Below are 10,829 nucleotides of genomic sequence, written 5' to 3' on the forward strand. Positions count from 1 at the left end.
CCCGCCCTGTTTAGCCAAGTCTAAATTGCCCGTCCCTATCAACACTGTATATCTTGGTGACAAGCTTGATCCTTGATGTAAAGACTCCTTACCTCTCTGTATTTTGAGCTACTACACCCATAATTACAGGCTAAGTTCATCAAATTATGGCAATTTTCACATCCTTCCTTTATCAAATTTCTTTGTTTTACTCCAGTGAAGCTCTGGTTATCAAGCTATCAAACTAGGTCAAGTGGGTACTATCTACAAGTTTGGGCAGTTTGGGGTGTCCTTCCATTACCACCCCACCTCAGATCAGCTGGACACTTCAATCTCAGCTCTAATCCTCTGTAGCTAGGCCAATGTCCATGGGTTCAAGAGTTCCTAATTCTCCCCAAACTTTGGACCATGTAGCCCTTCCTCTTCTCTCTCTCATCTCCAGGTAAATAGGAGTCTATGGAACATGGTCAAACTCAGCCCATATCTTCCTTACTGCCTTTCTTCCACTTCCACTCACATATAGACCAACACAGTCAGCAACAAGCTTGCAGGTCTGCTCATATGTTCCCTTTGAGTTTCAGGTTTGTCCTGAAGGGACTTGATGGCTCCCCAGCAATCTGCTTGCTTGTTTCTCTAATAGCCAAACAGACTGTCATTTTTGTTTTTGTTTTTTTTCATGCTGGTCTGTCTTTCAGAAAGTATCCTTGGTTCTCTAGCTGCTCAGGGTTAGTCTGCATGTCCCACTTCAGAAGGTTCTAGATGGGGCTCAAGATTCCACCTAAGGTCCTATACACTAAAAGACTCTGCAAGAAGTCTATTTCATCAGGGCAAGTTCTAGAACCCCTTTTAGTTATTCCAGTCAATTATAGGCTGCAGATGGGCTTATACGCTTTCTGTACTCATGTTTTCCAATATTAGTTTTTATCCTCCTCAAGTGTCTCTTTTACAATAGTAGGCAAGGTAAACCAATATCCATAAGGCAGTCAGGCATCATAACATTATTTTATTTTTTAATACTCTTCCCACTTTTTCCAAAGTGAATTTTAACATATTGTTTTGCCATATGCCAGAATGTCATGAAAGATGAAGTCCAATTATGGAATCACTATGTTTCTATAAGAATTCACTATTTTGAGATACTGGTATGCCAATTTTAAAGACAAGTAACAGCTTAAAATTTTTATACTTTTTGGTATGGAGAATCAAGAGGCTTTTTTTTTTTTAATGTTTGTTATATATCTATTTCTCTTTTAATGAAGTCCTGATGACACTATGAGTTAGGCATTGGGCCATTAAGTATAAGATCAGTGATTTAAACTCACAATCCACTCCACAGGAGAAAGTTCCCAGTCTTCAAGATACTATCACTGTTCTCTATAACTTCAGGTATAAAATTGGAAATGGATATAATGTCATGCAAAAAAAAATTAAAACCATTGACTACCTTTCAGTCTTATTTTCTACCATTAGTTAGTCAGCCTTGGCTGGTAGAGCTGTGAGTTAGTTACTGGACTGCTAACTGCAAGGTTCGAGGTTCAAACCCAACATCCACTCTATAGGACAAATATTAGGCTGCATTTTCACATAAAGATTTACAGTCTCAGAAACCCTGCGTAGCGTCCCCATGAGTCAGAATTGACTCATTGTCAATGAATATTTTCCTTTGGTTTTAAAGCCAGATTGTCTTCTTCCTGACACTCAAGTATGTTATGGCAAGGAGTATCCCAGGTTAAAATCTTTGAATTTTCAGTTAGCCTTGGCTTGACTAACTATCCCCCAAATATCTGCATATTAATTGCTCCTATTCTTCATTCAGATCTCTGTTTAACAGCCTTTTCATCAAAAGTACTTTCCTGATTTTACAATATAAAACTGCAGTCATCATATTAACCTAGATTCCTTATCATTCTTCAACCATTCACTTTGCTTCCTCTTCATAGCCATTGTGCTGCTACTCAATGATGTCTTACTAAATTCCATTTATATTTCTACATTTCATGTACCCCTCATAAAAATGTAAATGCCACAGGATTCCAGATTTTAGATCTTATGTTTACTATTCTGTAATTCTGTAAAATTTCTTCCATCTTCTTTGGCTGCAGACATCATTCAATATTTTGCTCATGGAGTCCTTCAATACATCAAGTCAAGGCTTGAGTCTTTTGTTCACTTAGTTAAGCTTGAGATATGCTGAGTATGTTCTTCTCTTCTGGTTTTCTAACTCCAGTTCTTTGAACACTGCATTATAATACTTGACTTTGTCTTCTGGAACTGCTCTTTGAAATTCTCTGTTCAGTCCATTTACCTCCTTATTTATTATATTCACTTTAACTTTTTTATTCTCAGGAGTAAGGTTCAGTCTCCTGTGACATCTGTTAACACTGTTGCACTGTAGCCCCTAAAACACTGCTTATTACAAAAACAGTGTTTAATAAATGTTAAAAGAGAATATTTTAGTATAGTGGTATGAATAAATTCATATATTGTCCACCAATGAATTATATATAGCTATATGGAGCTCTGGTAGCGTAGTGGTTACGAATCGGGCTGCGAACCGTAAGGTCAGCGGTTCGAAACTACCAGCCGCTCCGCGGGAGAAAGATGAGGCTTTCTACTCCCGTAAAGATTTACACCCTCGGAAACCCTGTACAGGGTCGCTATGGGTCGGACCCGACTCGATGGCACTTAACAACAACATAGATATAGAGATATAAACCAACTGCCATTGAGTTGATCTTGTCTCATAACAACCCTTTATAGGGTTTCCAAGTCTATAAATATTACTGTAAATTAATCCCCTATACTTGATTAGATTTCTTTTACTTTTACATAATGGAAGTATTGCAAACACTATAGCTTAAATTAGGTACCAGTGTCCTTACTTATCATGCAAAAGCCCATAGGTGACATTGTTGTGCAGGAACAAGACTTCTTCTAGCTTTTTACGTTGTTGCATGTCTTCAATTCTCCAAATCATTTATTGGTCCAAGATGCCTTCTATTCAGCCATGTGGCCACATATAGCTGCAAAGGAAGCTAGAAACAAAAGGTGTTGTACACAGCTAGTTGTCAGCTAAACTTTGAAGATTTACTTCAACGTAAAGAAAGTATGGTTATTGAGAGACATTTTATTATACACAGTAATTTAAATGATTAAAATTTACAGAGACACAAAGAACATAGAATATAATATAGCTTTGGTTACATGTAAGTCTTTCTGTAAAGCACTAGTAATCATACCCTTTTGTTCACATCATTGCCAAATCAGATGCCAGAATAAAAAACAGTATGCCAAATCAGATGCCAGAATAAAAAACAGTATCTTAAATTTAAAGTTCTTTTTCAATGTTTTTTCCTTCTCTTTGTTTCCATAGGTATCACTACAGTTCTGACTATGACAACCTTGAGTACAATTGCCAGGAAGTCGTTACCTAAGGTTTCTTACGTGACTGCAATGGATCTCTTTGTTTCCGTTTGTTTCATTTTTGTTTTTGCAGCCTTGATGGAATATGGAGCGTTGCATTATTTTACCAGCAACAAAAAAGGAAGGACTGTAAGAGACAGGAAGCGCAAAAACAAGACCTCAGTATGTAATAAAAAAACCCTTTTATTTCATAAATACCCAAACACCTAGAGATACTGGTTTAAATATTCATGTTATAATTGCTTAGAATAATATGAATGCTGAAAATACCAAGGAAACAAAAAATAGAATTTAGTTCAAGCTATAGTATTTAATATTGACCACCCAGGAAAATGTACTTATATAATAAATTGAAAAAGACTATTTGATGTTCCTTGAAAATCGTGGTTTCTTCTGATATAAAATTTTACACAAGCGATAGATTCTTTGTGTCTAGAATGTGTATGAAAATCTTACTTTGATTCCATTTTTGTGTTAGTATTTGGGCTTTTGACAATGTAAAACCCTTAAAACTTACTTTTGAGGGATAAAAATCTTACTTTATTGTTAACATCCAGCTACTTTTGAGTAATAAACTATAATGCTCTTTTTGATATTTTAAAGGTATTTTCCCTGCCATTTGTTGTTGTTAGGTGCCATTGAGTGGTATTGACTCATAAGGATGCTATGTACAACATAAGAAAACACTTCCATGTCCTGTACCAACATCACAATCAAGCCCATTGGTGCTGCCACTGTACCAATAAATCTCACTGGGTTCTTCCTCTTTTTCTCTGACCCTCCACTTTACCAAATATGAGATCCTTCTTCAGGGACTGGTTCCTCCTGATAATATGTACGAAATATAAGAGACAAAGTCTGGCCATTCTGGCTTCCAAAGAGCACTCTGGCTGTACTTCTTTGGACACAGATCTGATTGTTATTTTGGCAGTCCATGGTATTTTTAGTATTATCCTTCAACACCATAACTCATATGCATCAATTCTTCTATGGTCTTCCTTATTCACTGCCCAACTTTCACATGCATATGAGGTTATTGAAAATACCATGACTTGGGTCAGGTGCATCATAGTCCTCAAATAGTCATGTGTACTCTTCAACACTTTGAGGAGGTCTTGTGCAGCAGATTTCCCCAATGCAATGCATCATTTGTTCAATTGCTGCTTCCTAGAGTGTTGGTCGATCTGAGTAAAATGAGGTCTTTGACAACTTCAATCTTTTCTCCTTTTATATGGATATTGTTTATTAGTCCAATTGTGAAGATTTTTTGTTTTCTTTTCATTGAGCTGCAACCCATACAGAAGGCTGTGATCTTTGATCTTCATGAGTGAGTTTTGTAAGTCCTCTTCAATTTCAGCAAACAAAGTTGTATCATCTGCATTATCACAATGCATGTGTCATGAGTCTTCCTACAGTCCTTCATATAGTCCAGCTTCTTTGATTATTTGCTCAGCATACATAGTAAATAAGTACGATGAAAGAATACTAACCTGGCAAACAACTTTCATTATTTTAAACCATTCTGTATGTTCTATTCAAACAGCTGCCTGTTGGTATATGCACAGGTTCATCACTAGCACAATTAAGTGTTCCAGAATACTCATTCTCTGCAATGTTGTTCATAGGTTGTCATGATATACACATTTGAAAGCCTTTAGGTTGTCAATAAAAAACAGATAAATGTCTTTCTGGTATCCTCTGCTTTCAGCCACGATTTATCTGTCATCAGCAATGATATCACTTGTTCCATATCTTCTTCTGAATCTGACTTGAGCTTCTGAAAGTTCATTGACAATGTATTGCAGCCTTTTTTGTATTTAGTAAAACTTTACTTGCATTGGATATTAATAATATTGTTCAATGATTTCTGCATTCCATTGGGTCAACTCTCTCTGATATGGGCACAAATACAGATCTCTTCCAGTCAGCTGGCTAGGGAGTTGTCTTCCAAATTTCTTGGCTTAGGTGAGTGAGATCCTCCAATGCTGTATCAGTTTGATGAAAGATTTCAGCTTTTAATCCATCAAGTCCTTGTGCCTTTTTCTTCTCCAATGCTTTCAATGCATGTTGGACTTCTTCCTTTAGTATCATTGGCTTTAGATCATATGCTACCTCAATATATGACTAAACATTGACCATTTCTTTCTTTCTTTTTTTTTTTTTTAATGTTTTATTGTGAACTATGTGATAGTTTACATGGGAGAACATTAGTTTTGCATTCATTCTATTGTATATCATTTTATTTCCATGGTCACAATCCCCTCCATGCATCATCAACCAACCAAAGGGTATACACTACAAGCCTGCACCCTGGTCGTCAGCACACAGCCCCTCTCCCTCTCTGGATCTAAAGTCTCCAGCTGCTCCATCTCTCCACATCATCATCTCTGCCTCCTTCTCTGGCGTCACTGCTTCTCTGGGTAGGGTCCCACTCTCTGCTCTTCTCCATTGATGGTCCCAGGGACCTCCAGTCCTAGACTGAAATGTTAATTGCTCCCCTCCTTGCTATAAAACGTCTACCTTTACATTTCCAACCCTCACAATCAGACTTGATAACAATTATTCACTATTGTATCACAAAAGGCCTATCTGTATTTCATTTCATCAGCCCCGCCCAGACAGATTAGATACTACTCACTGGAGATTCTACCTTCCCCAGCACCCTCTGGATCTAGGTTCCCTCTTAAAAGCTTTTAAGCCAGTCACTTCTTGCCTTTGTAGCCCCCTCTACTTTGGGTAGCCAATGTCCAAGTTGCCCATCCCTATCTACTCTCTATGTGGAGGGGGTGGGAATGATCCTTGCTGTAAGGATTTGTTTCCCCCTGTATCAGATAACACTTTTTTTTTTCCCCCTTCTTCTAGCTTCTTCTGGTTGAGCTCTGATCATTTAGTCATAGAAGGCAGGTCAAGTGGGTATTATCTGCACGTACGGGTGTTCTTGTGCATATGTCCTCTCTTCTTATCAGCTTGACCATTTCTTTTTGATACAGTGACTGTGTAGTCCTTCCATCTTCTTTTGGTGCTCTTTGCATCGTTCAATATTTTACCCATAGAATCCTTCAATATTGCAAATTGAGGCTTGAATTTGTATTTCAGTTCCCTCAGCTTGAGAAATGCTGATAGTGTTCTTCCCTTTTTGGTTTTCTAACTCCAATCCTTGCACATTTTGGTGTAATATTTGACTTTGTCTTCTCAAACTGACCCTTGAGACTTTCTAGAGTTCAGTTCTTTTACTTCCTCATTGCTTCCATTTGCATTTGCATCTCTACTCTGTTGAGCAAGTTTCAGGGTCTGTTCCTACATCCATTTTGCTATGTTCTTTCTTTCTTATCTTATTAATGACCTTTTGCTTTCTTCCTGTATGATATTCTTTTTTTTTTTTAACTTTTTTTGTGAATTATGTGGGTTTACATGAGAAAACATAAGTTTTACATTCATCCTATCATATTTCATTTCATTGAAATGATTATAATCCTCTCCATGCATCATCAAATAACCAAAGGATACACCCCACAGGCCTGCCCCCTGGCTGTCAGCACACAGACCCTCTCCCTCTGTGAATCCAGTGTTTCCAGTCCCTCCATCTGTCCATGTCATTGTTTCTGCCTCCATTTCTGGCATCACTGCTTCTCTGGGTAGAGTCTAGCATACTACTCTTCTTGCTTGATCAGGGACCTCTGCTCCTAGACTGCAAAATCAGTCACTGCCCTCCTTTTGTTACAAAATATCTATCTTTACATTTCCATCCTTCACAGTCAGTCCTGATAACAATTACTCACTATTGTACCACAACGGTCTTATCCCCATCTCCTTTTATTAGTTCCATCCCAACAGATTGGAAACCATTCAGTGGAGATTCTACCTTCCCCATCCCTGTCTGGAACTAGGCTCCCTATTGAAATCTTGTAAACCAGTCACTTCTTGCCTTTTCAGTCCCCACATTTTGAGTAGCCTATGTCTAAGTTGTCAAGCCTGTGTACCGAGAGGGTGGGAGTGATACTCACTGTAAAGATTTGTTACCTTTTTTGAGCTACTACATCCATAATCATAGGTAAAGTTCATTGAACTCTTTTTTTTTTTTTTCCTCTTCTTTCTTCTAGTCAAGTTCTGATCATCCAGCTATTGAAGCCATGTCAAGTGGGTACTAACTATCTGCAAGTATGGGTGTTCTTGTGCATCTCCCCTTACTTCATATCAGCTGAATCCTCTCTAGTCTTCTGTGGCCCTGTCACTGCCTCTGGACCCAGGAGTCCCTAGGTCTTGCCATATTGCTGGCCAACCAGGTCTCTACCCAGGTTCACAGGAGTCTATTGAATGTGGTCCCAACTTCATTGCTGTTTTTCCCCCTCTTCCCTTCATTGGTGACCAATGTGGTCACCAGCTAGACCTCATGCCTGCTCATCTATTCCCCTTGAGTCTCAGTCATGTAAGGCGATCCGACCACTTGCCTGATGTCTCTAGGCAAACAGTTTTCTTGTTATTGTAGTAGTCAGTCAGACTGCTGTTAATTGTTTTTTTTTGTTTTTTCCTGCTGATCTTTCTTTCACAAAGTAGCTTCTGTTCTTCTAGTCACTCCAGGCTAGTCTGCTTGTCCTTTCATGTGGAAATTTCCACCTCAGATGATTCTGGATGGGGATCTGGATTCCACAAATGGTCTTAAGCAATGCAAATCTCCACAGGAAGCCTTTTTTGCTGGGCAACTTCTAGCACCCTTTAAGGTATCCCAATCAGATTTAGGCTGAAGAAGGACTTATAAGCTTTCTATTGTGATGTTTCTGGCTAGTCTCCCCCCCCCACCCCCCTTGGCTGTTTCACAGTGGTAGGCAAGGGAAACCAAGATTCAAAAAAGACAGGCAAGCATCTTAACATTATTCCCTTCTTTTACCGTTTCAAACCATATCTCATGCCCTGTATCCCGAAGTCCTGTTGTTCCAAGGTTGTGCATACATCATTTACCTCTGACCCACTTAGCTCAGGGAACTTGTCTAACGGTTCTCCCATACGCCTTGTTCTTCCATTCCTATCCCCCTTCTTGTGTACTGCCTCCTCCCATCCCCCTCAGCAACCAAGCTATCCTGTGTCTATTCCCTATCCTGTGTTCCACCTTTCCCTCCCCTCACTCCACCCCCCACATCCTGGTAACTAGCAAAGAAGCCCACCCCCCTTTAGTATAGAATATTTTTCTAAGTATTTTACAGTAGTGGTCCTGTGCAGTATTTCTCCTTTTGTGACTGACTAATTTCACTCCACTTAATTTCCTTAAGGTTCATCTGTGGTTTAAGCTTCCTTGTTATTCTTCAAGGTAGCATAATATTCCATGGTGTCTATGTATTACAGTTTGTTTATCCATAATTCAGTTGATGGGCACTTAGGCTCTCTCCATCTTTTTGCTATTGTAAATAGTGCTGCTATGAACATTGATGTGCATATATCTACTTGTGTTATGGCTCATATCATAAGGTATTTCTATTTCCAACCTTCTGATGAAGCGCCATATTGCTTTCCAGAGTGGTTGGACCATATTGAAATATCACCAACAATGTAGGACAGTCCTAGTCTCTCCGTATCCTCACCAGCATTTATTGTCTACCCGGATTGGGTAGACATGCAATGAGGAGATCCATCAGTAAAAACACAGAGTGCCGGGCCAGGCAAGCTCGGGGATGGTGCTGGAGCTCTGAAACGCATATGAGGGAGTGTTTGGAGGATTGGAGGGCTTACAGCTGGGGGAATTTATAGGAGAGTTGGGAGGTCCATTGTTTTCTAATTCAGGATGCTCAGCTGTTCCCAGAGCCATCATCTTGAAGGAGAACATCTTGATTGTATCAGTATTGATATCAAAATTTAAAGTGACACTTTTGACCTAAAACCAAATGGCCACCACTCGCCTGTTTGTTATGCTGTGGTGGCTTGAGTTGCTGTGATTCTGAAGGCTATGCCACCGGTATTTTAAATGACCATCAGAGTCATCCCATGGTGGACAGGTTTCAGATGAGCTTCCAGACAAAGAATAACTAGGAAGAGTGACGAAGTATTTCCGAATTGTTAGTCACTGAAAAACTTATGAATAGCAGAGAAACAGGGCCAGAAAATGAGCCCTTCATGCTGGAAAACCCTCAAAATGTGCCTGGGAAAGAGATGCCTCCTCAAAGTAGAGCTGACCATGATGACATAAATGGAGTTGAGCTTATGGGAGAAAAGCCTACAGAACCTTCATTTGCTGATGGGGCACAACTCAAAATGAAGAGAAACAGCTGTAAACATCCATTGAAAATCAGAACATGGAATGTACAAAGTATAAGTCTGGGAAATTGGAAGTTGTCAAAAATGAAATGGAATGCATGAACATCAATATCTTAGGCATTAGTGAGCAGAAATGGACTGGTGTTGGCCATTTTTGAATCTGACAACCACAAAGTTTACTGTGCGCCTATAGGGAAGCCCAGATAATACCACTATTATTCAAATTTATGCACCAACCACTAAAGCCAGTGAGGATGAAATAAAAGAATTTTACCAACTTCTTCAAGCTGAAATCTATCAAACATGCAATCAAGATGTATTGTTCATTACTAGTGATTGGAATGCAAAGGTTGGGAGCAAAAAGGAAGGACCAGTAGTTGGAAAATATGACCTTGGTGATAGAAATGATGCTGGAGAATACATGATAGATTTCTGCAAAACCAATGGTTTGTTTATTTCAAATACCTTCTTTAGACAGCATAACAGATGGCTATACACATGGACCTCACCAGATAGAACACATAAAAATCAAATTGACTACATCTGTGGGAAAAGAAGATGGAAAAGTTCCATATCATCAGTGAAAACGAGGCCAAGGACAGACTGTGGAACAGACCATCAATTACTCATATGCAAATTCAAACTGAAATTGAAGAAAATGATTAAATGAAAACAAGTGCACGAGAGCCAAAATATGACCTTGAATTTATCCCACCTGAATTTAGAGATCATCTGAAGCACAAATTTGATATATTAAACACTAAAGACCAAAGACCAGAAGAGTTGTGGTATGACATCAAGAACATCATACGTGAAGAGAGCAAAAAGTCATTAAGAAGACAAGAAAGAAGGAAAATGTCAAAATGAATGTCAGAAGAGACTCTGAAATTTGCTTTCCAGCGTAGATGCTAATACAAATGGAAGAAGTGTGGAGGTCCAAGAGCTGAACAGAAAATTTCAAATTTCATCTTGAGAAGATAAAGCCAAATAGTATAATAAAATATGCAAAGATTTGGAATCAGAAAACCAAAAAGGAAGAACATGCTCAGCATTTCTCAAGCTGGGGAAACTGAAGAAAAAATTCAAGCCTCGACTTTCATTATTGAAAGATTGTCTGGGCAAGTTATTGAATGATGCAGAAAGCATCAAGAGAAGATGGAAGGAATACACAGAGTCACTGTACC

The 10,829-nt window shown here is 38.8% G+C and overlaps 1 protein-coding gene across 1 annotated transcript in view; it reads left to right on the plus strand.

Annotated features, from left to right (window-relative positions):
- LOC102834943 (gamma-aminobutyric acid receptor subunit gamma-1-like) overlaps positions 1 to 10,829 on the plus strand; it is a 280,558-nt gene that overhangs the window by 216,375 nt on the left and 53,354 nt on the right. The window contains exon 8 of the mRNA XM_006877251.1: positions 3,353 to 3,564. Coding sequence (XP_006877313.1) covers positions 3,353 to 3,564 — 212 coding nt within the window. The remainder of the gene's footprint in view (positions 1 to 3,352; positions 3,565 to 10,829) is intronic.

Source organism: Chrysochloris asiatica, unplaced genomic scaffold, assembly GCF_000296735.1.
Source record: "Chrysochloris asiatica unplaced genomic scaffold, ChrAsi1.0 scaffold00449, whole genome shotgun sequence".
NCBI lineage: Eukaryota > Metazoa > Chordata > Mammalia > Afrosoricida > Chrysochloridae > Chrysochloris > Chrysochloris asiatica.